This window comes from Neopelma chrysocephalum, unplaced genomic scaffold (genome assembly GCF_003984885.1).
Source record: "Neopelma chrysocephalum unplaced genomic scaffold, ASM398488v2 Primary Assembly neopelma1_26, whole genome shotgun sequence".
In the NCBI taxonomy this organism is placed as follows: domain Eukaryota; kingdom Metazoa; phylum Chordata; class Aves; order Passeriformes; family Pipridae; genus Neopelma; species Neopelma chrysocephalum.
Window position 1 is genome coordinate 22,788,935 of NW_020897695.1, and position 26,827 is coordinate 22,815,761.

Here is a 26,827-nt window from a genome sequence, read left to right on the forward strand (position 1 = left end):
GCGTAGTATATTGCAGTCTTTATCTGGCTGTTGTAATTAATGTTAAATTTCCTGAAACCTGATACAAGATCTTTAACCTAGTCTGTACAGCTAATCTGCTGTACTGTGGACAGAGCAGATCACATCATTCAAGGGTTGACACGAATAGAAAGGCAGAAGCATAAAATTACAACATCTGTTGTTTTATTTTTGTGTAAAATAGTTGTCTTGGAGTACTTCTTATTTTTCAGTCGCTCTCAAGTAACACTAGGGGGAAATTATAGTTGAATTTAATCTTAGAAGTAAAATAGGTTAGTCTTCTCTTCATGTGTTATTTGAAAACAGATTCTGTAAACGAGGAAGGAACGAGAAGGTTTTGAGCCCTGTAATGTACCTGAGTCTTGCAGAAAGTGTTGAGATATGGTTTTGTTACTTTGCTTTTAGTAATTCAGATCCTTAAAATGGATTACTTTCTGTTGAAACATTTTCAAACCAAATTTTCCTAACACTTTTAATTTCTTAGTTTTGTGAAACTTGTGTTTGCATTAATTTTGCTCTTTTCTTCCTATACTCTGTTGTAGAGGGGTTTCACTCACTATGCCCTCTCTGCTCTATTCATGTCTCTTGCTTTGTGACATAGAACTTGACATTTGTACTTTGGCTTGCAGTGTCTGAGACTAAATTTACTAACCTAAGACTATTTAAATCTGGATGTAAAATTTCTCAGGTGTGACGCTTTTTCTGAAGAGGTGTTTGTAGTCCTCCTTCTTTCAAATGAATGGTTGGTTTACTGATGTCATCTGTCAGATTGAGAATAGCTGCACTCTGCCCCTCACAGGCTGAGGAACACATCTGTTTCTAATTGCTGACAGAAAAAAATGCTATTGCAATTACAGGTGTCTTGGACTGATACTTGTTGAAGATTATTATCTGAAAAATAGGGATGAATTAAAAATTGAGACAGTCAATGCTTTTTTTGCTTTTTTTTTTTTTTTTTGTACTGACAGACCTTAGCTGCCTGGCCCCCGAGTCAGGACCATGACTGTGGGAACATTGACTTTCCATTTGTGAACACTGAAATTGTAAGGGACCAGTTGTGTCAGTTGAATGTTTATACATTCATGGTGTCAGATGGGATTCATCCCAGAGTACAAAAGAGCTAGCAGATGTTACTATAGGACCCCTCTCAATCATTTTGGGAACCTGGGGAGGTCCCTGCTGACTGGGAGCTAGCCAATGTTATTCCAGGTTACAAGAAGGGCATAAAGGAAAACCCAGGAAACTACAGACCTAACCTCAGGACCTGGAAAAATTATGGAGAAGATCATACTGGATGCTATTGAAAGACATTTAAAGAATAGTGCAATCATCAGACACAATTAATATGGCTTCACAAAGGGAAAGTCCTGTTTAACTGATTTAATAATCTTCTGCAGTATGGTCACCTGCCTGGTAGATGAAGGGATGGTGGTGGATCTAGTTTTTCTGGGTTTTAGAAAGGCTTTTGATACTGTTCTTCCCAGCATCCTTCTGGACAAGTTGTCCAACAGTGGGATGAGCTGGTACCCAGTGCACTGGCTCTGAATTGGCTGAAGGGCAGGGCTCAAAGAGTTGTAGTGAACAGAGAAGTATCTGTCAGGTGACCAGTTACTGGTACTCTTCCCTCTGTACTTAGTGCTGGTGCAGTCTCACCTTGAGTACTGTGTGCGGTTCTGGGCCCCATCATTTAAAAAGGGTGTGAAGGTACTTGAACGTGTCCTAAGAAGGGCACCAGAGCTGGGGAAGGGGCTGGCAGGAGTGGACTCTAAGGAGAGGCTGAGCGTACTGGATTTGTCTGGTTTGGAGAGGAGGAGGCTGAGGGGTGACTTCACTGCTCCCTACAGCTTCCTGAGGAGGGGAAGTGGAGAAGCTGTGTCTGTCAGGGGAGATTTGGACTTGACATGAGGATACACTTCTTTACTCAGAAGGTGGTCAAAACCTGGAGTAGATTTCCTGGAGAGGTGTTCGATGTCCCATGCCTGTCAGTGTTGAAGAGGCATTTGGACAGTGCCCTTAAAAGCCTTGCTTTAACTTTAGTCAGCCTTGAAGTGGTTAGGCAGTTGGTCCCTTCTGACTTAACTGTTTCATCTCTTCTCATCTAGCCATTTTCAGTTACTTAATCTTTCTGTTCCTTGCATATTTTTTCTGCGAAGCTTAGTGCCACTGAAATGACTGTAAATTGACAAGAAGTCTGAACGCAGCAGTGAAAACTGTAGAACTGTTAAGGGCAGGGTGAAGATATGTGTTGATGCCGCTTCTAAACAGTCACAAAGTGTTCATGAGCATTTGGAAATCAATTTCCTTCTGTATTATGAGGGCCAGAAATAATCTTCTTTAAAACCCTGGCATTAGGTTGGGGGTAGGGATAACAAGAGAGTAGGCTGTTGGCATGAATAGATCGTCATTGTTTTACAACAAATATGAATAGTTCTGGTGTGAAAGGAATAAATTTGTATTATATTGGCATTAATTCACTAGTATCCACATTTTACAAAAAAGTACCTATAGATTTAGGCTATAAAGCATGTGTAACTATCTGAAAAACTGTGTATTTTGGTTATATCTTTTCAGTGGTCACGTTTTTGAACATCTAACTCTCTCTCATGAGGCAAGCGTTTTGCAAAGCAGAATTTATGTACGCAACCTCAGCGATGGTGCTGCAAAAAGTTGTTAAGATATTTGTGGTGTTTTGGTTTGGTGTTTTTTTTGTTCATTCTGGTTATGTTGTAGAATATACCTAATGAGAGATCTTGCTAGTTACTTGTTTTGCATATGCTTGTTGATACTTTAATGCTCATTACATTTATACTGAAAATTTTATATTTGAAATTTGAATCATGAGGCTGACAAGCTACATTTGGCTTAGGTTGGCGTGAGTTGTTGGAACAGCACTCTACATGAAGTGGTAAAATTTCTGTGAATAGATGTTCAATGCTGATAGGAACAACAAGTACATACCAACATCATAAAATGTGGCATTTTCTGCTGCCCTTTTTCATTGTTTAGATTCAATTTTATAAATGTCGTTTTTTCTTCTTTTGTCATTTTTTGTTGTTAATTTCTTAATTTCTTAAAGTAATCAGATGGTATTACACTTGTAAATGTTTGAATCCCTGTCAAATCGCAAAACTTTTAATCCTTAAGTAACTACTATGTTGCTTGTGTTTAAAATGTGGTCTAAGAGAACCATAGTCAGAAATAATCAAAATAACCTATGTTATTGCATGTTCTTGTGGCTGATTCATGGCACATTCTGCTCTGGAGACTTTGTAGTAAGGTAGAACTTGTCACGTACAGTTTTTTTCTTTAAATAGTTCTAGACTAGGCTTTACTGAGATGTTACAGTTAGTAATTGCTGAAGTAAATTATGATACAGAATAATTAGTTCTGGACTTTAAAGTATTACTTGTTGACATACATGATCTCTGTGTAGGTCCTTTCCAAATCACCTCCACCAACTGGCAACAGAAGTAGGACATCTTCATTTACAGATCAGAATGATGAAGGCACTGTAACACCAGACAAAGAGGTCAGTTGAGAACTGTTTTTCAACTTAAAAAAAAAAAATCTAACTTTGTGTCCTTGATTACATTTTTTTTAATTCCTCAATCTCACTATTTTCTGTGCATTTATAACTATGAATAGTCTAGTTTTTAGCTTCAATGCTGAAGTGTTTAGTATTAATAAAAAAGACCTTTAAGCTTAACTCCAGATTAGGAAACTTTTTAAGTCATTAGGTGTTAAAAATCTTACCCCTGAATTGAACTCAGTGAGGTAGTGGGACAGAGCTTACATTCAGAGAGACTAACTTTGGTTTTTTGCCTCTTTTGGTTGAAAAGTTAGGTGAATCCAGTTAACTGCACAGGTAATTTGAGGTGGATGATTGAAAAGATTTAAACAGAGCATTTGTGATTGTTTCTAACTATAACCACTAATAATTATCAAACTTAAACATACTTGCCCCACCCCACTCCCCCGCTCTCCCCCAAAAAAACCCAACCCATCCCCTTCCTGAAAAACCAAACATCACACCAAACTGAGCCTAAATTATTAGTCATAAAATATCATTAAAATCACTATTAGGATAATGAGTAACCCCGGCTTGCATAATAAAGCAAACAGAGAAGATAATCCGCTCTCATCTTTTTTCATATTGAGTACTGTGGCTCTTTTGAAGTGTCTTGATTAAAAAAACCAACAAATACAAACAAAAAAATTCCCTGACTTACTGAGCATGGAAATAGGCTGGTAGCATAAGGGATCATTCTGTGAACTTTTTCAGAAGAGGTATTGACTTCCTAGTCAGAAAATTCAGACAACCACTTTATTTTTTAACACCGTGTTTTCTTCAGAAGATAATCAGTTATACATGAAATTTGTATTAGATTCCATTATGAACGCTATCAGTGATTACAGCTTGACTGTTTGCTTCCTGCAGTGGTAGAAATGAAAGGAAAAGTATGTCATGGTTTTGTTTTATATTTATGAAATGCAGTATTGAGTTTTCACAGCTATATCTATATGCGTATGTCTGTCTGTAATGAATTCCCCCTGTCCCTGGAGAGAGATCTCCCTGGAGAGAGATTCTGGTGCTCCAGAGTGTCAGAAAGCAGTGTCACCCTGGATAAATTATTGTTTTTCAGTAATTTCTGTTCTTAATGGAGGGTATAGAAGTAGAATATTGCCACATGAGAACTACCACTGTGGCCTGGGAGTGAGCTGGTGCCGAGAGTTGGTTACACTGATGACCAGTGTAAACAAAAGATTCCATGCCTTTTTAAAATTTATTCTATTATGTGTATCCATTGTATTATGTGCAGAGGTTAAAGAACAGATTTGACAAAGGTTTTCAGACTTTTTAAGCAGCAAAAGCTTAGTCGAATATGAAGTACTGAAGCCACGAGACAGTGATGTTCCTCTTTGTGAACGATTCACTATTTTTTGTCTGTCATTGACTTGGTGCTGCCTCCGCAAATGGAAGAAATCTTCCTTTCTTTTTCAGTGGGAAAATAAAGGGAAAGATTCAGTGTAACTTACTGATTGATTGATTGAAAGGTAGAATACTTTTCCTTAACTTGTATTTATTTTTTAAGGTGTTTGCTTTTATTCCAGATCAGAAAAAGGTATGTGATCCTGAAGGCTTATCTTCTTTTTCAGTTTAATCATTTGATTTAGTAAAAACAATAGTTCTCTTCACAATTTGAATAACGTATTTAAAAGATAAATACATTTCCAAATTTTCTTGGATGCTACTGACATGTCGCCTGTATGTATAATGATTTCTGAAGTGTTCGTAATTTCTATGGAGAACCACTTATTTTATTAGATGTTGTATGTTGTCCCCAGCAAACTCCGTTTTCAGACTGCTTTTACAGACAAACAGGAGAAGTAAAGAATTTCCCACAGGACATGCCAAGTTACATTGGGAGAATATTAATCTCTAAATACAGCGGTTAGACTGGAGTGATCGGAGAGGCAGAAGGAGAAATAAGATTAAGACTGATAAAAGAGTACTAAAGTGCCCTCAGGTTTACAATTATCCTTGGGCTTAGTGTGCTGCCATGACAATTTTACTTGAGAAACATATCCTTTAATTAAAAATTTAGAAAGTAGTAAAGTGTTAGAGGGATGAAAACCTCTTACTTTTTTGTAAGGACTGGTTTTACATCAAATGGAAAATATTACTAAAAGTAAGTTTAAATTATTAAGACATGAAATTTCATTTCTCCAAATATTTGTCCTAAATGTTGACAGTATAATTAAAATAAAATCATCTTTGAAATTTGTTTGTTGGATTACATTTTCATAAAATTCAGTTCAGCAGTATTACTATGCTTAAAAAAAGATGCGGGTACTGTATACTACCTCTGAAAATATGTGCCCTGATTACATGGGTGTTATGTCTTTTGGAGGGCATTTCAGGATCACTCTGGAGGAGAAAAGACAATGCAGAAAGAATCGTGCCTTGCAGAATATACCACCTAAGGAGTCTTTCTGCTGTGCCTTTTGCAACCAGACGTGTATATCTCGTATTGACCTTTTTAGCCACCAGCGCACTTGTAACAAACGTGGGTAGAGCCCTCCCCAAATCTTCATTTGTGAAGCCTAGCCGTGATGATCTCATTTGACCAGGCAGTTGTTCTATGTACAGGTGTCAATGGCAGTGACATTACAGTGAACTGTTGGACAGTGTGTAATACACTAAAAATATTTGCTTGTAGAGTATCACGTGCTAAAGCGTTTTTGCAGTACATGAGTAATTGCTAACCCTTTTACTACTGAAAGCTAAGCAAAAGTAGTTTTTCATCGTCTTGTATGTTTTCTGTCCTCCCTGTGGGCTGTGTTTTAGTATGTCTTCAATAACCATGATTTTGGATTTTTACTTCTGTAATATCAAAGTTGCAAGTATTGCATGTGAAATCTTTGATTTACACTCAGAATATTTTTATAATAAAAACAATTTCAGAATGAATTACAGTTGTAAATGACAGCATTAGTCTGATCAAAGAATTATAATAAAACATACATGCAAACATTCTTGCTTTACATTCTAGTGATAAGATTTTTTCTATTTTTCAAAATTCCAAAATGTTTAAATAAACCTACAACTTATATGCTCCATTCGTGGAATACTAAGTAGGTTTCTTTTTCACACCAACTTTCTTCTTCAGATTGTATTTTATTAGATCTGTGGATCTTCAGTGGCAGTGTTACACAGAAACTCATAATTTTTTCATGTATAAGGAAAAAGAAGTCTCTAGTTCTGTATTCTGTGACTGCAAGTAGCTCATATTTACAGTGTGAGGTAAAAGCATATATTGGTACTCGCATAGAACTTCTTCAGACAATTTGCATATCAGATGCTTTCTGACTTCGTATGTTGCCCTAGATGATTAAAATATGCTTACTTAGTGCTTCCAGTCTTTTCTAGGGAAGAATAGTGTTTGGTTTTCAACCTGTTACTGCATTCACTCTGAAACAGAATTTGAGGTAAAAAGCATCAGTTATATTCACTGTAGTTGCTGGAAGTTCAAAATTTTCTTTTTGTCCTACAATATACTTACTTAAAAGTCGGGTCCACCTGCAGAAGATAAACAGCTAGTTTGCTGTCAGCTGACAGCAAAGAGCTGAGAGCTTGCTGTGGATGACCTACCAGTCATGCAGGTCAAAATATCACTCACATCCTCTTGAGTGTTATGGAAGTGACAGCAGAGCACAATATATATAGCTCTTCTTACAGATAGAGATAAAGTAGCCATGGTACTTTTCAGTCTCACTTTAGTGCTGTAAAATTACTTTTAAAAGTGTTTTTAAATTAATTGAAATATTTTTATAGCATTGGCTATTAATAAAGCACGACAAGGCAAGCTGAAATAATATTCTTTCAGTACTTTAATCCTGCATCTTTCCTGTGTTGACATACTTAATTTGAAGTAGTTCTTAACAGATGTTGCCGTGCAAAGATTGTAGTGGTTCAGATATATCTCTTTTTTTCCTTTCTGACATGCAAATTTAAGACTAAATTTATATGTATCTAAACTTAGATTTTACAACTCCTGATGCTTACACCAACATGATTAGATCGCTCATGAAAATTAAAAGCAAACCAGAAAAGACCTTGTATTTGATTTCTGTACTACCTCTTTCTGAAAATACAGTTCTGCTTTCTTAGATTCTAGAGCTTTTTTAATTGCAGGGAAAACCTTGAACTTTCAGCTCTTCATTTTTTCCTATTCCCTGATCACAGTAGGGATGAGGCAAAAAGAGTATGTTGCAAATTGCACAAACTTTTTATAAATAAATATTTTGTAAATAGGAAAATTACTGAATTATTCACAACTTTTTTCCCTGGCATTCCCCAACTTGGACAAATAACCAAATTTATTTATTTATTTTACTCTGAGGAATGATTTACTTGTCAGTAAGAGTTGAAACTCTAAACCTTTAGCTGATAACTGAATCTGCTAGCTCCTTGAACTAGATGAGCAGATACTGGCTTGTCTCTTAGTCAAGTTTTGTACCAAAAAAAATCAGAATGAGAGTTAAATATTGTGACGAAAGATCAGCCATATCACAGCATGTTAAGGAAGCTTTCCTGTGTGACCATCCAGGAGCCACTCTGGCAGTCACACTTGCACCATCCCAGGCTTTCACTGCTGGGACTTAAGCCCCTTTCCCACAGGCAGCTCCAGCAAGCCAGCAAGTGACCTTCTTGACTCCCCACTCACACTCACATTGTCAGACAAGTTTCTCTTACTGGCTTGACCCAAGGTTTCCCACAGCAGAGTCCCAGACTTCTGGTTCCTTTAAGTAATTTTATCAAGGTGCAGCAACATAATGACAGGTCAGGCTGGGTGCCTCCAAGCTGAGATCCTGAACAAAGGAATCCTCAGGCTTTCAAGTCTGTGTGCGTGTTCCAATGATGATCTTTGATCTGGGGTCTTCTCACTGTTCAGTGGGTTCTACAGAGTCTCTGGGTTGACTGGCCACCAGCCATCCAGCACAGCAGGTCCCCATGCCCTTTTTTGGACAAAGGGCTCTTTGCTGGGGGTTCCAACCATTTCCTCCCACCCAGGGCACAATCTGCAGCTTACAATGCAGCTGTACACTGAGCTACTTGCACTAGATGTAGTCCTTAACAGCCTGAGATTAAAATCAGTGTGGATTAGGGAGATCATATGCCCTGGAGTATCACAGAATCACAGAATTGTTAGGGTTGGAAGGGACCTCTGGAGGTCATCCAGTCCAACCCCTGGCAAGGCAGTGACACCTACAGGAGGTGACACAGGAACATGTCCAGATCGGGTTTGAATGTCTCCATAGAGAGAGAGACTCCATGATCTCCCAGGGCAGCCCATTCCAGTGCTCTGCCAATGAAAAGAAGTTCTTCCTCATGTTGAGATGGAACTTTTTATGTTTTAGTTTATGAACACTGTTCCTTGTCCTGTCACTGGGCACCACTGAAAAGAGTCTGGCACCATCTTCTTGACGATGTCTTTTGAGATATGTGCATGTATTAATTAAATCCCCTCTCTCTCTTTTCTTCTCCAGATTGAACATACCCATCTCTCTCAGTCTTTCCTCCTAAGAGAGATGCTCCAGACCCCTAACCATTTTTGTGGCCCTCCACTGCACCCTCTTGTAAGATTCCAGCTCTGGGAGCTGCCAACTCACGAACTCAGCTAGGAGTTTTACTTTAAAATATAAATATAGGGTTCTTTAATACCTCGAGACAGCATCAAGAGAATAAGCCACAGATTTTTTCTCAAGGGATTTCTTTATTAATTTAGGGCAGCAAATAAGGGAACTTGGCTAAAGTTCAAAAGGACACCACACAAGCTAGACAAAATGTTCCACCACAGTACTGACTCAGTATATGCTATTAATCCACAACATTTAAATCAGAATCCAATCCCTTCAGCTCCAAGCCACCCTAAGCATCAGGAAAGGAGCAAAGAAAGAGAAGCAGAGGGAACAAAAAGACAGAGAAAGAGGGAGAGAGAGCTACCACTGAAACCTTGTAGAAGGCCAGCTCTCACAATTCCAAGTGGCAGGGCCACGACGCAAGGCAAAGACATGCCTATGGTTTTATCTGCTCTGGTCGCTATGGCCAGCCCCTCTAGGCCACCAGCCACTCTGGGGCTCCAGGCCAGGGTGGGGGGCAGTATCCTCACTGGCCCTGCCAATCTGTGCTGGGTTAGGGGCTCCAGGACGTGTGGTGTGTTATAGTTTTCCCAGGCTGTTTGTGACTGACAGCTACCCCGGGGCTTCCCCATGTGGGCTCCAGGAGCCTGCCATGGGGGATGCAACGCCACCTCACCTTCATGACGTTTGACCCCTCCTTCCCCCTCCACACACACACACACACACACACACACTCCCCATAAGGTGGTTCTGACCCAATAATAACTGGTCGAATGTCTAACACCTCTCCAGAAGCAACTTGTCTTTCTTGTACTGAGGAGCCCACAACTGGACACAGCGCTCCAGGTGTGGCCTCACTAAGGCTGAGTAGAGGGGAAGGATCCCCTCCCTCGACCTGCTGACAGTGCTCTTCCTAATGTCCCCCCCCGGATCCCATTGGCCCTCCTGGCTGCAAGGGCACACCGCCAGCTCATGGTCAGTTTTTCATCCACCAAGACTCTGAGGTCCTTCTCTGCAGAGCTGCTCTCTGGGTAGTCAGCCTCCAACCTGTACTGGTACTTGGGGTTATTTGTCCGCAGGTGCAGTGCTCTACACTTGCCTTTGTTGAACTTCATTAGGTTTCTCTCTGCCCAACTCCCCAGCCTATCAGGGTCCCACTGAATGGCAGCACAGCCTTCAGGTGTATCAGCCGCTTCCTCCAGAGTATGTTTCAAAGAGAATGTTGGAAGATCTTAGTAGGATTTCTATAGCAAGCTTCAAGTGTGATGTGATGGCATTCAGAGGATTAGAGAAGGTTAATTAAACATCTTTGCATGCTCTGTTTCTGATATGCTTCATCCCACTTGGAGTCACCACTTGTCTAGTTTTGTTGATCACTGTACTGGCCTAGTGCTAAAGTGGTGCTAGTGATGCATAAGACAGTATAGCACCAGATGTCTTTAATGTTTCTGAAGCTACTAAGATAATTCAGAGTGGCTTTTAGGACAAGTCCTTAAGTGCAAGAATCCCGTGGTAATATTGTTTAATTTTGCCTGACTAGCAGGTTGTTTCTTGCTTGTTTTCCAGGCATAGGTGAATAATTTTTAGTTACTTTTAATACCCCTTTCCCTAACATCCCCCCCCAAGTTAACTAGACAGCTAGTTCTTAAAGCCATATTGAATAGATGATTAAAAAAATTAAAAATGCAGATAAAAACACATGTATATATTGGAAAGCATTAAGTAGTGTAATTATAGGACTCACTAGAGAGCTCTGCCTATAATGGTAAAAACATACCTGTCAAAGTAACAAAAATACTGTGAACCAGTCCTTAAATATTTTCATTGTTGGTCACCCAACATCCGAGAATGGAGGATGAACTCGCTAATGGGTAGATACAGCCAGTTCTAAATATGTTAAAGAAATTACACTCTTGGACCATGACTGAGCATGTTCTATCTTTGGTAGCTATTTGAAGTGTGAAACTCTTGGCTACTGGAGAAGAAATACTTTGGAATTTCGTTTTGATACAGTAATTACTATTCTGCCTCAGTACTGTACTGTATTTTGTTCTTCTTTATTTGTAGGGTTGGCTCCTTCCCTTTTGTGCTTGCCTTTACTCAGTTGACAGCAGGGTGAAGCTGAGATTATTTAGAAATGCTCTTGGATCTGATCAACATCTGTGAAACTTAACAGAATTGCTAATTGCATTCTACTGTTTGTGTAAACTATTAATTATGATAGAGACCCTGGAGTTGTATGTCTGAAAACTCAAGCAGTGCTGCATCAATTTATATTCATAAGGTTTTTTCTTTCTTTTTTCTCAAAATCATAACATAATATGGATTGGCATATTTTAGACAGTGGATAGCCTGGATCTTCCAATCTTGCTAAAAAGGAGTTGCCTACACTATGTATCAGTCTACCAGGTAGTTTGAGTGGATTTTTAAAATTAACTCCTGCCATTGTTTAAAGCTCTCTCTCCTTCCTGTAAGTTTTGGGGTTTGTAATTAATGTTTTGTGAAAGAATTAATGTCTAGGTCTCCTGTTAGAACTTGGCTGCAATAACATGGTCATGGACTTCCAGGGATGACTAAAAATCCTAACAACTCTTAGGTGCTGAGCAAACTGACAGTCCATCTTTTTTTTGGAGGGGGGTGAACTTGTTAGAGATCAAATAGGAATTATTTTTAATGCAAATTGTTTGGTGTACTAAGTAATGGAATTAGAATAAAGCGAAGTAATGCTATGGTGAAATGTCACAAGTTAATATTTTGAGAAGCATTAGCATGCTGTTACTATGAAGAGATAATTTAATTTGCCTGTGATTCCTGAAGTTCTTGGGTCATGTTGTTAAAAAGTGACTTAACTAAGCTGAAGATAATGTTACATGTTGAAAATGTTCATAATCTTTTGGTTAATAATATTTGCTGTAATCCATTTATCAGTGCTTTGCAAACTGTGTTTTATCTTCTTAACTGATCTTCTCCAAACATACAAAGTAATTTTTATCTTAAAAGATTTCATAACTTTATTTTTGGTGGAGAATTTGCGTGCTTCTAATTCAAGAGGCCATCAGGCTTGCTTGTAGTACTACTGCTGTATGTTTGTGCACTTGTGCATGCATAATATTTGCCCCTTTCTTTTTCTGGCATATATCCTTTAAAGAAGAGGAACGTGTGCAAAATGCATAGCAAGGTCAAGGCTATGAGCCTCTACAATTGTCAGCACTGGAGGAAGATTTTCTGGAATCATTATCATTTATCAGCTTTCTTATTTTTCCTTTGTCTAAAAGCTCAGATAAGGAAACTTCTATTGGTTTTACACACTTGAACGTATATAGCAGGAACTTTAACACAGTTTACTCTTTAAATATTACACTTCTAATAGGCTGAGACTGGTTACCAGTCTCACAAAACTCAGCAAGTGTTTGCAACCACAATGAACGCAGAGGGCAAGTGTGCTGAGGCCAGAGGGGTGAAAAAGATTGGGAGCAGGAGAAATGTGACCATCTCTTTTATTAGCAGCTTGTCTTTGTAGCAACTTAAAAGTGAGAAATTTCAGCTGAGTTTCTCAGACCTAGCTAGTTATTGGCAAATCCAACAATCAGAAGCTATTGTATATGGCTGTCAATGAACATTAACCACTTACTACATTTTCCGAAAGGGTTTTGTGAACATAAATTGAGAGTCATGTAGTGTTCCAGATCTCACATATGAAAATATTTTTCCTCTCTCAATTTGATTGATGTAAGTAAGCTACTAGAGCACTGGAGTCAATGTAACTGTCAGAAAAAAAGGTAAATCAAACTCTTAACTTACACTGTAATTTATTTGGTTCCTAAAAATACTATTTAGTAACTTGATATAGGGTTTTGTCTCATTATTTCGGAACAGTTTTGCTTTGTTTCATGTTTTGGTTCAGTCAGCAGACAGCACAATTCTGAAATCTCAGGCTGTAAGAAAGGCTGAAAGAACCTTGAACTTATATATAAATGAGTATAATCATGAGAAGAATATTTTTTTGAAATCTATTACACATCCTAACAGCATTAGATTGCATTACATTAAATATATATATCCAGTTTGAATTCAAATTCCGGTCTCCTTCTCTTCATGTTTTCATCTCTAGGGATTTAAATCTCTTCTTAGATACTGACTTGAAAAAATGGTTAATTCATCTTGTGGTATTTTTACAAAATAGCCTTCTAGTAGTTTAAAAACAATATAAGGAATTTTTTTAAATGTAGTTAGAATTCTAGTGTATAAGAGCACTGATGATAAATAGTCAAAAGCAAGCAATTTATAGTGTATATAACTGAAATATTGATAGAATTTTTAGAATAGTGGGTTGTTCATGCATAACTGAGAGCGTATAGGGCTCGGTGGTATATGATGATAACTCATCCACAGAAGTTTAAAAAAGTTACAGTATAAATGCCTGAAACATTTTCTTTATCTTTGGCTAAACCAGGATCTGTCTTTTAAATTGCGTGCTTCTTTACTACCAAATGATAAAAATTGTATTTTGGCTGTTCTGAAATGATCTAATGCATATTTTCTGGTTATGTCCTGCCTTTATCAATATCTGTTGTCTCATAAACTGCTGTATTGTTTTATTATGTTTTTAATAGCATGGAAAAAATGAGTAAAGTTCTGCAGTGTTCTTTATTTCTTGATTTATTTTCATTTTCCTCCTTTTTGCATTGAATGACAGCTGTTAGCCGGAATGATAGCAGAACCTGCTTTTCTCTCTGAGTATACTATCTTTGCTTTGGATCCCACCAAACAACCTAAGCCACAGAGTGACAGTGTGGTGAGTCCTCCCACCCCTCTTAGTAATGCCTTTAGCAGGTGGAGGAGAGTAATGTACTAGAAGGCAAACCTAGTGTTGCTTGTGGCTTCTTCTCACAGAGACATCCATCTTAACTACCTTATTGCTAACCCTGCACTAAATTTCACAGAGGTAGTACCTGATAGCTCCTGGCTGGTGTGCTGTATGATGTGAATTTATCGTAACATAAAAAAATTAACATTTTCTCTTATACAGGTAACCGTACCCTACACAACTTTTAAATAATTGTTGCACAAGTTTGTATGTTTGTTGCATAGAATCTTCCACTTCATGTTTGTATATGTCTGTATATATTTCAAGATAAATGGATAGGATAAACATTGGGATTGGTTTTGTGTAAAAATTACATGCTTTTTGCTGTGTACAAGAAAGGTTGCTTGTCATTTACTACTAATGGTAGCAGGAAATAATTATTTCACATAGACTTTGAAATTAATCTATATCTAGTTGGTACCCTGGCAGCTATTATTGTGAAGATAACTAACCTTTTTTATAATAATTGATTTTTATTTTAAATATACATTTCTTTGCCTGGAATGTTGTTTTCATCGTATATAAGTGGAGAAGCTCAGTGAGAAGAGATGAGACGTGAAGAGGAAGCAGCAGGCACAGGGACGAAAGCAGACTTCCGCTTTTTAATATAGGCACATACAAAACTGTATTCTTACTATTGTCCCAGGACTGGAATGGCATCCTTCACATGCTTCAGAGGCATGGCATTCCTGAGTCGGTAGTCAAATCACGGTATTTTTTAGAGTCCCAGCTCATCCCTGGTGCTTTTCCGGTTGAGTAAGTGCTCTTTTGCTGGTCATGCAGGGGCTGAAAATGACAAGTCACTGAAAGCTGTAGCAGGATAGAAATCTAATAAGGAGGTGGACAGAGCAAAACACACCATGTTGTGTTGGACTTTTCTCTCTCAGGCTAAGCAAGATTAGACAGAAACAATGATTAATGATTAAAATGGTGATCCATGGAAAGTCTTAATTTGTTGCAAATGGTTATGCTTTTTAGAGCATGTCCTTAAAACACAGATTCATTACCAGTTCAGTCGTGTTTTCAAGATTGAACTTTTTGGACATGCTGAAAATCTGTAGTTTCAAAATAGTTACTAAATTTTTTTTTCAGTTCTAGGTATTTTGACCATATTCGAGATCCAGCAATTGCTACTTAAAGATTCACTGCAAATTTAATTAAGCTTTTTTGGTTTTCACTATACAGAATATCTCTAAAACAGTTTTATTTCAAATAATGTATTTGTGTGATTGCTCAAATATTGTCTTTATATGATCTTTTAGTATGTACTGGCTTGCATATTTATATACAAGCCTGCATACATAGCAAATAGTTATAATGTACAAATTATTGTTAATGTGTACCAGTGTGTATTAATAATATGTTACCTGTAAAACTGATTTTTTTCTCTGAACTTTTTGAAAACTCTAGAGCAGTACTCTCACAGTACTCATTGGAGGGGGAGAAAACAATGAAAGTACAGAATGGGATGTCTGATTATAAAAACAATTATATTAAAAAGCACCCTACATTATGTATGTTTGGGAAACCTAGATAAACTAAAGATACAGGAGAGGGAAAGTTTCATCAACACACACAAATGCATGTTAATTCTGCTAAATGAAACTGTGTGTGCAACTGATATGTAATCTAAGAGAGTGAATGTCATAGAGAAGTGACTGTAATTGTGGATTTTTTTGGCATAGATGAAGTTAGTCTAAACCCTTTACTAACTAAGCTACGTAGGTTTTGTTGCATTTTGTTCAAAATTTTCTTGGACACAATGCGGTTTTTAAAAGAAAAATGAAAGGGAAATGAGGGGAAAAAATGTCTGCTAAGCTTTATTTCCTTTCTCCCTCCATAATTTACTAAGTTTTGGAATACATGAGGAGGGAGAACAGTAAAATGTTTTTAAATGAAGACATTTAAGCTTTCACTTTTCAGGCTTACTAATCTACTTATACCTTTGAGAAATAAGTAAGATGAATTTGCATTTCAGAAATAGGGAAGTAAGGAGGTGTAAATGTCACTAAAACACCCTAATGTGCTCCAGTTAAAACTGAGTTCTGATTTATACATCTTCATAATAAAAAGAAAACTTTTTATTAGAGATTGTAAGTATAGCTGTCTTTGGATAGAGATATGGATGTGTATGTTCTATGAGTTTGTTGAGGAGACACTTCTCTTGGTTTCCAAAAACCCTGATGTAACAGCTGGGTTTAAGACTTTTGAAATGCCTGCTCGTGCTCTGTGATTTTGGTTTTGCTGAAAGCTCTCATAAGACTTATGAAAGACTAGGGCATTTAAACCCTTGAAAGCCTTTTGCATCTATACTTATATATAGCAACTTCCATTTATAGTTACCTTTCAGTGTGTGGACACCTGAATACAACCCTTTGCACAGTGATGTAGGCTTGTAGCAGCTACATACCTATGGTGGTCCAGTTTTTATACAAAAGATTACCAGTGTATACCTTTTATTATTTATGCCAGTGGAAAGTCTAACCTCGGATGTAGTTTCTACTTTTGTTCACACAGATTGAGTACAAAGACACCAGCATAAAAAGTAGGAAAATTCTAAAAGTGGCGGCATTAGTTTAGTTTTGAAATTACATTTTTGAGGATCTTTGTAAATCCTTAAATGGCAGATTTTTTTTTTTTGTTCCTTCAAAGAAAGGAACAGCATCCATGGGTTTTGTGTTAATAAAAACCTTATTAAATTTAATAAATCTACTTAATCTTGTGTTTTAAAATAGATGTTAAATATTAAATTATTCTTATGAATTACATGTACAAACTCTTCATAGTTTTCTCTAATTCTCTTTTATGTATATCAGAATATATGATTTTTGAAAGAAGTGTATGCAGTTAGTTTGTAATTCTTGGTAAAGTATTTGTCTTTCTCTGTTGTCAGGCCTGTACTAGCATGGTAGATGCTTTGTACATTGTAAAGCAGAAGTTAATTTTTTATTTGGATTACCTTATTATTAACTTTCCAATTAGGAAATGAAAAAGAACAGGTAAGGGCGCTGAGAATAAAATGTGGAAGTGCTGTAGATTAAAATGCAGTAAGAGCTGTTAATCCACTAGGAATAAATCCACCACCACAGGATAGTGTTCTGAAGCAGAATGCAGATTTTGTTCAAGCCAGGTGAAGTGCAATTTCCAAATTCAGTCTTCTTGTATGTCTGGTTATTACTCATTTTGTTTCGTCTGCATCTGGGTGACTGCTCAGTACCTGAGAGTGTTGTCCAAACACTTCTTGAACTCTGTCAGGCTTGGTGCTGTGACCACTGCCCTGGGGAGCCTGTTCTCGTGCCCAACGACCCTCTGGGTGAAGAACCTTTTGTAATATCCAGCATAAACTTCCTCTGACAGAGCTTCATGCCATTCTTTTGGGTCCTGTCACTGGTCACCATGGAGAAGAGATCCTGCCTCTCCACTTCCCCTCCTTAGGAAGTTGTAGGCTGCAATGAGGTATTTCCTCAGTCTCCTCCAAGCTGAACAGACCAAGTACCCTCAAGACCCTTCACCATCTTCATTGCCCTCCTTTGGACACACTCTAACAGCTTAATATCTTTCCTATATTGAAGTGCCGGAACTGCATACAATATTCAAGGTGAAGAAGCTACACCAGTGCAGAGCAGAGCTGGACAATCCCTTCCCTTGACTGGCTGTCGATGCTTTGCCTGATGCTCCCCAGGACAGGATTGGCCCTCCTGGCTGCCAGGGCACTGCTGACTCATATTCAACTTTCTGTTGACCAGGATCTCCAGTTCTGTTTCTGTGGCACTGCTTTCCAACCCCTCTTTCCCCAGTCTGTACAAACATCCAGTGTTGCCCCATCTCAGGTGCAGAATCCAGCATTTTCCCTTGTTGAACTTCATATGGTTGGTGATTGCCCAGCCCTCTAATTTGTTGAGGTCTCTCTGCAGGGCCTCCCTACCTTTGGGGGAGTCAAGAGCTCCTCCCAATTTAGAGTCATCATCAAACTTACTTAGTGTACCTTTGAGTCCTGCATCCAAGTAATTTATGAAGCTGTTGAAGAGAACTGGACCTAAGATGGAGCCCTGTGGAACCCCACTAGTGACAGGTCACCAGTCATGTTACCCCGTTTACTCTTTGTGAATTTACCCCATAACTCTTTGTGCCTGACCCATGAGCCAGTTGCTCAACCATCTGTGCTGGTTTAAAAGTTAACCAGCAAGGCAAAATGAACTCAATTCAAAAGAGAGATTTATAAGTCAGAATAACAATTTATTAAAATAATGCAATAAGTACAAGTATACAGACAGACAATTGGTTTTAACCCACAAAACCCAAATGTATAACCCAGCACCCTGGGGTATGAACAAAAGTGGTGTACCTTGGCCCACCCCCCGAGTCCAAAGCAAAGGGAGAGGGGATAAAACCTGCTGGTGGGAGAGCTGCTGCAGTCTGGTCAGAAGTGGTGATTGCAGTCCAGTCGAGGGTGGTGGTCTCAGCCTGGTTGGGAGCAGCGGTGGTCTGCTGTCTTCCTCTGGGTCCCACGAGAGAGAGAGAGCCCCAAGGCTCTGAAACTCCCAGTTATATACTCTCCAGTTCAGGCGGGAGTGCTCAGTCCCTCCCTCAGAGTAGGGAATTCCATAAAAGGGCATGTGGATGCTCAGTCCCTCTTATCAGAGCGGGGAATTCCATATAAGGATATCAGAGCGGGGAATTCCATAAAAGGGTACAGGAACATCTTCCCACCTTGCAGGCCTCTACTGACAGCAGTTTTTGGGAAATGGCATGGAGGCTATAGAATACACAGTTTTGGGTTACACCCATCCAGGGATGAATTGGTCCCAGCCGTTCTAACCAGGACACCATCACATGCTGTGTTTATCCAGCTGTGTGCTGGACGTTTTGTCCAGAAGGATACTGTAAGAGACAGTATCCAAAACTTTACTGAAATCTAAAAAGATTATAACAAGTGGCTTTCATTGATCAGCTCCATGGATAATCTTGTCATAAGGGGAAATCATATTTGACAAGCAGGAGTTTCCCCTTGTGAAGCTGTACTGACTGTGACCAATGACTGTGGTGTCTATCAGGTGTTTTTCAATAACTCCCAGAAAAATCTTCTCCATAATTTTACCGGTCACTGAAGTGAGACTAATAGACCTGTAGTTTCTAGGGTCATCCGTCTTGAAAACTGTGACGTTATCCAGCTTCCAGTCACTGGGAGTTGGTTAGAAAACACCTGAACATAGGACATAGGAAAAGCAGGATAGACAGACTAGGAACAGAATGTAAAAAAAAAAAAAAAACAACCACCAAAACCCCCCCAAAAAACAATGAACAAAAAACCCTAACAAACAAACAAATTGTTTTCTTCTGTGTTGGTTTTGTTGATTTAGGTGGGGTTTTTTATGTGTTGTTTTTCTTTCTTTGGCAGTGCAGAGGAATGTACCCATGAAGTTTTTTGCCAAATGTTTTTTCTGAAAGTCTAATTTTCTTCCGCTGCTTGTTTGGAGTTTAAAACAGCTTGTTACCAGCACTCTTTTTCCAGGTGGTTTCCACCCCCCCAGTGCAGTTAAACAGAAAAAGACGGTGTTACTCTTACTCATGTTGGCTGTAAACACTAGTCATCAATTAGATTTCTCCTGCTGTCATTTTGGCTTTTTGGTGTTTCTTTGATTTGTGCATAAATGTTATATAAATAATCGCTCTGAGTAACTTAATTGGAGATATCAGCATTTGCACGTCTCATACTAATCCATGCACACATAGCTGCTTTGTAGTTCTGTATATTGCAGCAGTCTGTTCTGAATTTAACAAACTAGCTTGTTTGCATGAAGACATCTTAATAAAGATTGTAAAGAAAGTACTAAAAGCACAGACAAGGTAAAAGTACAGATGGTGTTTCTAGGAATCACTGAATTACAGTCCTTGTAGTGTCTGTTCCTTCTAATGGTTGTTTTTCCTGCTGTAGAACTTAACTAAACAACCACTTCCGGGATCCACAGAAAATGATGGAAGTGAACCAGCCTCCCCACAGGTATGTGAAGGATATGGGGGGTTTGTTTCTTCCTTCCCTGCTGTGTTGTCTTTGTGTTACTTTGGCTTAAGTGCCCAGTATGTATCTTCATGCTGGAGTAGGGATGATAAGTCCTTGCCTGTCAGGATACTAGGGTATTTTATGTGTAATCCCATTAGCTGGTATTAAGTGTTGTCACTGATGTGCGGAGGTTTGATTGTTTTTTTTTTTGTAAGGGTAGGTTAGCAGACTGCCTGCATTGAGATGTATCTTGTTGCACAGCCATCATGGGATATAGAGCATTAACCTCGCTTTCAAGAGTACAGGGCATATTACATGGCTGGAAAGCTAATTTCTACCTGAAGGAAAAGAACTGACACGCTTAAAAGTATTGTCATTAGTGTAAAAGTGTAAGTCATTTGTCTTGGGGAAAACTTTAGCTTGATGAAATTGAGTTAGCCGTGGCTCCTGGCACATGCATCCCAACATTTGATTGTAGGGGCAACATTGTGCAATAATGCTTTCGAATCACTTCTGTAGCACCAGCAGTATATAGTACCATAGCACAGAATCTTTTGGTCTAGAACAGTGTAAGTACTATAGCTGCATAAATCAATAATTTCATTTTATGTAAAAATCAGAAAGCCTTTTAAAATAAAATAATAAAAGGAATTTTCTGGATGGCATGCTAGAACTAACTGTCATACAATAAGTTTTACAGTAAATTTGTTCATGATAGAGAATAGTAAATGTAACTATTTATATTAGTTACATATTCTTCACTCTTTAAAGGGATTACACAGAAATACATTCTTTTCAAAGTTTAAATCAGGGCTGTAGTTTATTGGATTTAATTGCTATCCAAAATTGCCCACGTCTTTTGGTGTCATGCATGTGTTAGGCACCAGTCATTCCGTTGCTCAGATCCGGTCTCTCTTTCCTGGGTTTTAGTGTGTCTGTCTACCTAAAAGCAGTGCAAAAGTAATGACTTGCTTTGAATTTTTGCAGCAAAGTGACACTCAGTCTTTCACCCAGAGGCTTCAGCTCCGAGTTTCCTCCATGGAATCTTTGTTTCGAAGCCCAGTAAAAGAGACCCTATTCCGCTCTTCTTCTAAGGAGTCTCTAGTACGAAGTTCTTCAAGAGATTCGCTGAATCGACTGGACTTGGATGCCCTCAGTCTCACATTTGACTCACCTTCTGACATTGAAAGTGAAACAGAAGAGCCTCCTGGAAATATGGACAGCCTCAGCAAAGAACAGTTGCTGCAGCGACTGCGCAGAATGGAGCGCAGTTTGGGCAACTATAGGGGAAAATACTCAGAGGTAGGCAATGTAGTGACTGGTTTAGCTGGGCAGAGAGGGGAAAAAGATGAGGCTTACAGAGATTGCAGTAGTGCATAATCTTTTTGTTTTCCTGTTTGCAGCAAATGGTTCAACTTAAAAACCTAACATGGCAATTAAATTATAATTCAGATTGACCTCTGGAGGGATCAAATGTTTTTCCAGTAATAAAACATAGAAATCCTTCTCTTGTTTATAAATAATTTCCTCATGTCAGCAGTAGAGGTTAATTAGTGGTTACTCACAGAAAGTAGGCCTATTAAGGTTTCAGCGGAAAGCCTGTAGCAGGGGGTGGAGTTCAAGACAGAGCTGAGCATGCTTTGTATTCACATGACAGAAAATTTACTTTTGTTCTGAAACTTTTTCTTGAAATTCATAATGTATATTCTATGCATGTGCAATAGATAAGCATTTTGTTTTAAAGAAATAAGTTCTATTCTCCATAATTTCCAGATATTCCCTGTAAGGAATTAATTCAAGGACCATTTCTTTTGCTATTTTAGTGAACACCAATGATATAAATAGTTTTTCTTCTCATTTCCCAAATTATTGGGAAAGTAAAGCTGTCTGGGATTGGGGGTTTTTTGTTTGTGTTGGCTTTTTTTGTTTGTTGTTTTTTGAAGTGTGTGTTGTATTTAAAACTGGATGTTTGCACTGGTTTTTTACATTTTTTTTAATGTTTGCTGCCCTCAAATACAAAAATTGCTGTGCAGACTTTTGTCTACTAATGTCAAAATCCCCAGAATCTAAAATATGTATACAGCAATTGCAGTATTCAGCATATGCCTGAAAAAACAGTTGTCTCCCATTAATTTTTGGTTCTCTTCCAGCTAGTATAGTAGGTATTTTTTTAAAGTTTATGTAAAAAACTATTGCTAAAGTGAAAATTCTTCAATTTGTGGGTTTGTTTTGGTGTTTGGGATTTTGTTTTTTTGGTTTTTTTTTTCTATTAGTGTAGTCTGTTTAGCAAATGTTAATTTTCTGTATCAAAAAGGCTTGGTGATTTTTTCTGTTTCTTTAGTTCAATTGGAAAGAATTGCTTTGCTGGAGCTTGGAAGACAGTAGTTTCAATATATAATGAGTAATTAAAATATAAATATTTTTTCTCTCTTAAAGTAGGATACAGAGTTAGCATCTCAAAAATATGGTAAGGGAAACTATCCGTAGCAGTTTTTGTTTTCTTTATAAGTGCAAAATAAATATGACTTTGAAATTAAAAGTAATTTTGAATTTTGAAAAAATCTTATTTTATATAAGAATTTGAATTTATTTTGACCTATTGATTTCTGGTTTGGGTGTTTTGGACGTGTTTTCCTTTAGTTTTTCATCAGTTTGAAAACAGAATATTCTAGTTCCAAGTGCCATTATGCTACTTCAGCTTTGGCAGTTGTAATTAAATTTTGAATTAAACTAAATTGTGCAGTTTCTTGTTAAATCCTTTGTCAGCTTACAATGAGAAATATTATTCACTTTCAATCTGTCTGTATGCTGGGTATATGCAAAGCACATGGGATGAGAACATTACACAGACCCTTTTTTGCAAAATTTGTAAATGTATTTTTTAATGCATACTCTTTGTAAAATTACTTTTACTTAAGCTCCCTGGGACATGCACTCTTACAAATGGACATCCCTGTGGGGTAGCTGTCTGGGATGTAACTTTCTGATACTGTTAGGTTTTGATCCCCTGTATTGAAGCATGGTATGTCTTCTCAGCAGAGGGAAAACTGTGCATGAATGCTGAGTAATGTCACTGTTTTGTGATGTAGACTTTTTCTTTAACACATCGGAGATATTTTATAGATAGAAAAAGGAAACACTGAGAAAATTTAAGTATACTTCTGTCAACAGTGTTCTCAAGTGAAGTGAAGAGTTTCAAAATGCACACAGTGATACAACTAAGGAAATTATTTCAGTAGCTATTAATGAATGCATTATCATCATTATACCCGATTTCTGTATTTTAGCTAGTGTCTGCTTATCAAGTTATCCAGCGGGAAAAGAAGAAGCTACAGGTAAGAATTACTTTTCATCCTCTCTTACCTGAATGCTTTTTGAATCTTAAAATGTGTAGTGCAAATACAGATTTAATTTTCAGTGCATTGTGTGTGTACGTATAACAAAAGACTCAATTGTCTAGGATTTCTAAGGAAACCAAGTTAATACTGATTTATCAAAATAATTGTGAAGCTATTGTACTCCAGTCTTTTTATTTTTGCATCAGCTGTGTCGACCCACAGTTCGCAATTTATGATAATACTTACACATCAAGCATGACTTGAAAGAGAAATACAAATCATGACATCTTCTGCTGAAGTACAATTCCGTGAATTTATTTATATATCTATATGTTTTATAAGTTACATTTAATACACCTGATCTTTATTCTCCCTTTTTCTTAAGAGCATTCTGAGTCAAAGTCAGGATAAAGCACTTCGCAGAATTGGAGAACTGAGAGAGGTAGGAATTTCCTTTACTGATTGCATGTTTACTTTATAGCACACCTACATAGGATCTTTTTCTGCCTAGCTTTTGATTTTTTTGTTCACTTTACAAAATATTTCCTATTATAGAGCACTTTTTTTACTGCTTACTTTCTTTTTTTCATATGGGTTTACTCCTCTGGCTTGTTTTCCATTCATCAGCTTGGTACTGTACTCTTAAGACAGAGCAGTGCATCATACCAACTAAACTCTACTTTTTTGTTCATTGTGAAATATGTAGAAGTGCATGTGGTTCTTGCAGTGTTGTTGGGCCCAGCCATAGCTGTGTAATTTGTTGCTCTTCTATTATTGACAAATTCTAATGTTAGGTAAATACAAGTAGTAGGCACATTTTAATAAAAATGTCAGTGACTATAAAAAAATGGGGATAAAATTTTAAAAAATATTCATCTTTATCTCATTTATAATATTTATATATTTTTTTTATTTTAGTATAGTTTGATTTCAGTCATAAAATCAGGTAGGTTATGTTACTGTCTCTTTAGGTTATAGTGAAATTAAAAGGAGAAGCTCTAATATATTTGGTATTGATAATAAACACGTTGGACTTATTTAAAAAAATGTACAGATGATCAGGCGGGACAAATTAAAAGGGCAAGTTCACAAAAGCCATGTTGTGAGACCCTGGTGAAGCGCAATGGGAAACTGAAACCATTTTATTGCTGCAAGAGCAAGTGCAGCATCAGGTTTGAAGATGGGCATGGACTTCTCTGTCCACACTCTTACCTTGCTGGAGAGCTGGGTACCAGTTAGCCCAAAGCCACAGGCTTTGTCTGTGAGTGCAATCCTGCTCTTGACCTGTGCCATGCTGAGCAGCAGCACTGGCCTGGAAGTTACAGGAGCCATTAGACTGTGGTGAGGTCTCACCTTTGCCTGAAGGCAGACTCACTCCAGGCAGTTGGGTGTCTTGCCCCCAGACAGGGACCAGGACTTGTTCCCTTGGGGTGAGGGATGGTGACTGTGAGCATCTGACTGTGTATGTACTCGTGCCTCATGCTCACCCACAGGGAACTGTCCCTGTGTAACTGGTCAGGCAGCCAGTCATTTCAAAGGAGGTCACTGGCAAATTGTCAGGCAGTCTTCAGCAATGCCGTGAGTAATTCAGGTAAGCAGGCTTTGAACTGTGTGTGCCACCAGGGTGGCATTTTGATTCAGATCTATGCTGCTTCTGCCTCAGCAGCTGAGAACAGTGGGCCAGAGTGCTGAGTGTGGTGTGCTCGTCTGAGCTGGAGCCTGTGCCTGGGCTGTTACCATGTCTTAAGCTTAACTGTCAGCCCATAGGAGGGAAAAAAACACAGCATTACTGACAGAAGTGGCTTGCTAATGTTGTTTCTTTTCCAGATCGCTACAAGGTCAAATGAAAGAAGCTCATTCTATGTTAAGTCCATATCCGTGTGCTTCTGTAGGATTAGTTTTTCAGCTTAATGCTACTTGATAAAGTCAGGAAGGCAGATGTATACCAGAGTTAAACCTTTTGTTTATGACAAAAGGTTGGACATGTGCATTTTTATTTTTCACTTCTGTCATAGTCTTTGTGATTCATATATATAGATAAGTTATACATATATTTCTGATTTATATATATACATTTATATATATATATTTGGTGTAACATTTAATATCACTCTTACAAATCTGGTAGATTTAAAGAGTCTTTCAAATCAAATGCTGAGATTCTTTTTCATTAATTGATAAACTTCAAAATGTGTTTTTCTAGTCTTTTGGAAACTTAAGTGTTGCAGTATTAGGTAAATCAGACACAAAAGAAAAATTACAAATAAAATGGTTAGTTTCCATTGTGAAAGCCAAAATGGTAAAAAGTAGTTCATTCATTGATGTAATAATTGATAACCAGCAATTAATTTTAAAAATCCTTTTCTTCATCATACAGTCTAATTTCCCTATAAATATGTTGAATCAGACAAGTTTCTTATAAGAGGGCCAGGTAAGAATAAATTATCTCCTTTGAGGCCAAGTTGACAGTGTGAAATAGTCCCTAGACATCAGTGTGTCTTTTGCTTACCTTAGTTTTCTCCTGTTAGGAGTAATTTCTCAAAAACGGTCTTCAAGCAGTCTTCAGTGTTCTCCTTTTCAGAAAAGGATCAGAAGCAACTTTGGGATCTAAAAAGGGCCATTTCTATGTTGGTTTCAGTAAATCTCTTTGGCACTTTTTCTCACACTGACCTGCTTTGCTTCATTTGGAAGGAATCGCTTCTAAAGGTCAGAAGCACAAGGCAGAAGTGTGATTAGTAGTTGCTGAGAACCTGAGGCAATGCAACGTTAAGAAGTGGATATGGTGGATATAGGAAGAGAGGAGTTTTTGCAGTGACACCTTCCATCACTGTCCTGCCTGTGCATGACTGGGCAGGCTCAGCTAACATAGCTGTGGTTCTCAGAGCTGGTATCAGGGTCAGCTGTGGCAGGGGACTCTCTTGGAGGTAAGGGATAGACAGCAAGAGTAAAAGCAAGATTTAGAATTGGAGGAAAGCAGCATAGGGCATTTGGTGCCCTATGTTTTGTCTTGTTTGCTTTTTCATCCTTTCTTTCTGTTATCCTCTGTCCTTGCCTGGCTAATGGAACTCCAATTTATGGGTGGGGATTCCTCATATGCAAGTGATCTTTGCAGAATAACGGTCATAGAAGGATTCTTTTCCTGGGGTAAATCATTGGGAAGATATGTATGGATGAAGTAAATATATAAATAAAAAAAATTAAAATACAAGTTTCAGAAAGTATTTACAGTGCATGCATGAAATATGTGTGGTCCTGGTTCTCTCAACAAGCAGTTAGATGTGAATTAATTTAAGTGCATTTCTTTACTATTACAGTGATAATTATTGAAAGAAATTTTAATATTTAAACTTTAAAAGTATAGGAATTAAATAGAAGAGACCTCCCTCAGGAAGTATGTTTTAAGACTATGTAGATCCTACTAATGCATTTAGGTAACATTTACAAGTTTCTAAGGGTGTT

At 37.8% G+C, this 26,827-nt stretch overlaps 1 protein-coding gene and 1 long non-coding RNA gene across 13 annotated transcripts in view; one reads left to right on the top strand and one right to left on the bottom strand.

Moving 5' to 3' along the window:
* GOLGA4 (golgin A4) overlaps positions 1-26,827 on the top strand; it is a 72,043-nt gene that overhangs the window by 1,702 nt on the left and 43,514 nt on the right. For 8 of the 12 annotated variants that reach the window (XM_027675895.1, XM_027675896.1, XM_027675886.1 and 5 more), the window contains exons 2-7: positions 3,452-3,547; positions 13,859-13,957; positions 19,965-20,030; positions 21,018-21,332; positions 23,318-23,365; positions 23,754-23,810. In XM_027675895.1, coding sequence (XP_027531696.1) covers positions 3,452-3,547; positions 13,859-13,957; positions 19,965-20,030; positions 21,018-21,332; positions 23,318-23,365; positions 23,754-23,810 — 681 coding nt within the window. The remainder of the gene's footprint in view (positions 1-3,451; positions 3,548-13,858; positions 13,958-19,964; positions 20,031-21,017; positions 21,333-23,317; positions 23,366-23,753; positions 23,811-26,827) is intronic. The other 4 variants (XM_027675890.1, XM_027675891.1, XM_027675893.1 and 1 more) reach the window with 4 other exon arrangements.
* LOC113964080 lies at positions 118-26,076 on the bottom strand. Its single transcript, XR_003533043.1, has 3 exons — positions 25,878-26,076; positions 3,437-3,527; positions 118-909 (listed from the first exon to the last, which is right to left on the bottom strand). It is a non-coding gene; the product is annotated as an uncharacterized LOC113964080 (long non-coding RNA).